We start from the raw sequence: 5,000 nt of genomic DNA on the forward strand, positions 1-5,000 counted from the left end.
CACAAGGAACTTTATTTCACGAATAAATTCAATAAAGAACCCAGAAGCTTATGTCTGAAAGCATGCCTAACATGTTTTGTTAAAGTTGTTATAGTTTATATAGGAAATATGTATTCTAATGTTGTTACCGTTCTTAAAATATTTTATTTTTCCTTGTTTCCTCTCCTCACGGGGCTATTTTCCCTATTGGGGACCTTGGGCATATAGCATATCCTGCTTTTCCAACCAGGGTTGTAGCTTAGCTAATAATAATAATAATAATAATAATAATAATAATAATAATAATAATAATAATAAACACTAATACAAAATATCTGATGTATAATACTGATAAGTCAATTTATACAATACGCAAATAAAAATCAGCCTCCGATACCATTCCACGACCGAAATAAACAGTCGAGTAAACAAGATGCTATAAAACGGGGGGGAAGAAGGAATCAACAAAAACAATGAACACAATCTTCATTATCGTCATTTCCTATAACCCTAAGCTAACTAAATACACTTACATGCCAACAATGTTTCCCTTGAGCGACATCAGTACAAGAGACCCCTGATTTAGAACCCTTGCCGACCATGCAGATGTTCAAGGACTGCCGGTAGCATCCATCGTTTACCTATTCTAGTGCCATTTATTTCCATCTCTTGAGCCATAGAATATCTACCTTCGGCAACTTCGTTGCGGTGGTTTATGTTTTCATAGGTGTGTATTTTATATGTCTGTCTGTTTGTGAGTCGCATAACTCAAAAACTATTTGACCGAATCGCATGAAATTTGGTGGAATGATTGGCCATGGTCCAAGGACAATTTGATTAGATTTTGTGAGTGATTGAATCAGAGATCAAGGTCAAGGTAACAAAAATGTCAAAGATCAAGGTAACAAAAAGGTAAAAAAACGTCTTTTTGCTTTATCGTGGTCAACTTTTATCCGATTTGCATGAACCTAGTGACAAAATGTGGTTAATTCAATTGTCTATCTTGTTATGTGGCGTTGGCGAAGGTATGCACTCTACCGAGGGCACAGTCTAGTGTCTCGTGTTTTTCAAGTACCGAATTAATTTACTCTTCTTAAACTTGAAAAGGCCAAAAACCTCCTTTAGCTATACCGTGGTCAATTTGTATCTAATTTGCATGAGCCTAGTGCCAAAATGTGCATAATTCAGTAGCCTATCTTGTTATGGGGCGTTGGCGAAGGTATGCGCTCTACAGAGCCCCCATTCTAGACAAAATGTGCATAATCAAATTACCTATCTTGTTATTTGGCGTTGGCAAAGGTATGCGGTCTACAGAGAGCCCATTCTAGCCAAAATGTGCACAATTAAATACCCTATCTTGTTATTTGGCGTTGGCGAAGGGATGCGCTCTACAGAGAGCCCATTCTAGCCAAAATATGCGTAATTAAATTGTCTATCTTGTTATTTGTCATTGGCGAAGGTATGCGCTCTACAGAGAGCCCATTCTAGCCAAAATGTGCATAATTAAATTACCTATCTTGTTATTTGTCATTGGCGAAGGTATGCGCTCTACAGAGAGCCCATTCTAGCCAAAATGTGCACAATCAAATTCCCTATCTTGTTATTTGGCGTTGGCGAAGGTATGCGCTCTAAAGACAGCCCATTCTAGCCAAAATGTTCATAATCAAATAGCCTTTCTAGTGTCCCATGTTTTACTCTTCGTAAACTTGGATGAAACGAACACTTTCTGATATCTCAAAACGAAACTATTTCCCAGTGTGACACACGGTCTGGTGACCAGCTCGATTTGTATTGCTATTGTCGTCTCCGAGAGCGTCTTGGTATCTGTGATGTCCAATAGACTAACGACTGATCCCGCGAAAATACCGGTTTTTATTTCCGTTTCCTCATTGTCTGCGGGAGATTTTGTTTGCTCTGGGAAGAGAAATTGGTTTGTTATTCTCAGTAGATCGTTCGCTTTACCATAAGAATTCCCTTTCTTTTTTTTTTACACATTCATAGGTCCCTTCTTTTAACGACTCGTTTATACAAATATTTATGCTATTCTATAAAATATCTTATATAAAAAAAAATTAAGAGCCAAATTTCTCTCTTAAGACAACCCCAATTTCAAAACAATGTAAAACAGAACAGTAAAAAAATATATCACCAATTAAAAACCCAGAAATTATTTAGCAATTGCTAATTTCCAATAGTTCAGGTGAAACAACATAAAGTCAGGGAATGTAAACAGCCAGCAGACTCTCTCTCTCTCTCTCTCTCTCTCTCTCTCTCTCTCTCTCCAAGACCAGCATCAGGTATCTTGGCACTGGTTTTGAGAAAGAAAAATAAACCTTATGCGTGGTACAGCATGCGGGAGGTTGGATACCCCCCCCCCCTCTCTCTCTCTCTCTCTCTCTCTCTCTCTCTCTCTCTCTCTCTCCTTCTCTCTCTCTCTCTCTCTCTCTCCCCTTGGACAAGATGAAATGACAACCTCATACGACCTCAGTCACGTAAGAGAATCCACTTGAACACATTTTAGGTCATGTTCTGTCTGTTGAGTTTGATGCATTTTACTCAACTTGCAGAAATTCATCTTCATGCTTCCATTCTTTTATGTCTTCTCTCAATGTGAATACGCATTTTAGTGTAATATCTGTACTATTGTTAGAGTGAATTTGGTAGGTATTCGTAATTATTTAAAATTATATTTATTTTCTTTAATCTCCCCTCTAATTTTGTTTCGGATTACTCTACGTTACACAAAACAATTACAAAAAAATGAACATACATACATTGTAAGTACATATATACAGCATATATATATATATATATATATATATATATATATATATATATATATATATATATATATATGCACATAAATTATGTAGATAATATATAAACACATATATATGCTTATGTATGTACATAGGCATGTATGTGTATATATTAAAAGCAGTACAATAGTGACACTTCTGATAACGGAAAATATATTTCTAATTTTTTCATTGATTAATAAGTAAATTACAAACTTTAGCCATTCATATAGATTTTTACTATGTCATCAAGATATGCATTCAAGAGAGAGCACATTAAGGGAGAATTTTTTTTTGGAAATTACCACGTATGTCAAAAAAAAAAAAAGAAAAAAAAAAGGTATATTGATGTATAAAAACATACGCCAATGAAAATCCAGAATATAAAGGCGACTTGGATTACCTACAACAGATTAGGTAATCAAAAGTATTCGGGTCAAATATAATCCTCGAAGAATTATTTTTCGCGAAAGGTCAAAAGTGAAATGAACTTGGAAGCCCGGGTAAAGCCGATCAACACATCAAGGTTCACCATGCACACACACACACACACACACACACACACACACACACACACAAATTGGAATAAATGTTGTCTGGCATTTACCGTTTTATAAACAGATATATTGACGTTAAGGAGTGATATTACGGTCACCAACCCGTAAGAGGTCAAGATTACGGTCGCCAGCTGTATTTCTGAAAAATACGGCTGAGAACCGTACATTTTCACTGAGAATTTTCTATTAAAATTACGATTTTTTAGTGTGTAGATGTTTCTTCAGATCTCATACGTAATAGTTCACGCGATTTGTTGAAATTTCTAGCGTTCCTGCTTATTAGCTCTATGCAAGTGAAGATTTTATTACTACCTGAGTCCTCCCTTTAGTATTCCTCTTTGGAAAGACAAAAAGCTATCGTTAATTTACCTTTATTTATTAATTTACTTGTTTATTCGCTGTTTCCTCTTCTTCTCCCTTGTTGTCTTATCTTTTTTATAGATGATTTGAAACAACAATAAGAAGAATAATAATGGTAATCTAGCATTAATTTACCTTTATTTATTAATTTACTTGCTTATTCGCTGTTTCCTCCTCTGTTCCCTTTTTGTCTTCTTTTTATAGATGATTTGAAACAACAATAATAAGAATAAGAATGGAAATCTTGCTTTAATTTAGCCTTATTTATTAATTTACTTGTTTATTTACTTTTTTTCGCTGTTTCCTCCTCTTCTCCATTTTTGTCTCTTTATTTTGTGGATGCTTTGAAACAACAACGACAATAACAACAATAACAAATCAATGTTTCCCCATTCACCTCTTCCTCGTGAATAACATACTTTCTTTTCGATTGTCATTTGCCAATTCATGGAAATACAATTTTTCAAAAAGCTGTCGAAGATACGAATTTTAATACTTGGTAACAACATATGGGACCCTTCTATTTTTATTGGAAAAGTCACTGCCTGGCGATCGCCGGACCGGAGTTCGAGTCCCACTTAAGTTCGATAGTTTCTTGTAGTGTCTTCAACCTAACTATCCTTTTTGAGCTAAGGATGGAGGCTTTGGGAGAGCCTATAGGTATACCTGCTGAGTCATCACCAGCTATTATCTGGCACTCCCGGGTCCTAGCTTGGATGGAAGGGGGGGGGGGGGGCTTGGCCACTCATCATATGGACATATGATCATTCTATGGCATTGGCTTGCTACCTAAAGTCCATTTCTTTTAGCGAGGCAGATTTGCATCGACTCGCAGCGGTGCCCTTTTAGCTCGGAAAAGTTTCCTGATCGCTGATTGGTTAGAATTATCTTGTCCAACCAATCAGCGATGAGGAAACTTTTCCGAGCTAAAAGGGCACCACTGCGAGTCGGTCCAAATCTGCCTCGCTAAAAAAAAAAATTGACTATAGGGTATTGTAACTGTCCCTAGCCTCTGCCATTCCTGAGCGGCCTTTAAACCTTTAAAGGGCCCATACAAGATTCATCTGCAGCAAATTCTCCGTTTAAACAACCGGCGGCATACAAATGATATACCGAAGACGATACTGGTAACACTGTGGTATAAAAACACGTAAAACACCAAAGAAGCTAAAGTTACCGAGGACTGAGTTGGTCGATGGAACGGGTAAGAGAACAGTGGAGGTGGAAAATCGGGGAAGAAGGTGGGGTGGAAGGTGGGAGGTAGAAGGTGGGCTGGAAGGTGGGGGTGGAAGGAGGGAGATAGAAG

The 5,000-nt window shown here is 36.9% G+C and overlaps 2 protein-coding genes across 2 annotated transcripts in view; both read right to left on the minus strand.

Moving 5' to 3' along the window:
- Positions 1 to 5,000, minus strand: part of LOC137643766 (uncharacterized) — a 472,299-nt gene that overhangs the window by 249,256 nt on the left and 218,043 nt on the right. The window lies entirely within an intron of this gene.
- The window catches only part of LOC137643769 (uncharacterized), a 2,710-nt gene continuing 2,486 nt past the window's right edge, over positions 4,777 to 5,000 (minus strand). Inside the window, exon 2 of the mRNA XM_068376458.1 lies at positions 4,777 to 5,000. This exon is cut by the window's right edge and continues 1,049 nt beyond it. Coding sequence (XP_068232559.1) covers positions 4,777 to 5,000 — 224 coding nt within the window.

Source organism: Palaemon carinicauda, chromosome 7 (assembly GCF_036898095.1).
Source record: "Palaemon carinicauda isolate YSFRI2023 chromosome 7, ASM3689809v2, whole genome shotgun sequence".
Taxonomy (NCBI): Eukaryota; Metazoa; Arthropoda; class Malacostraca; order Decapoda; family Palaemonidae; genus Palaemon; species Palaemon carinicauda.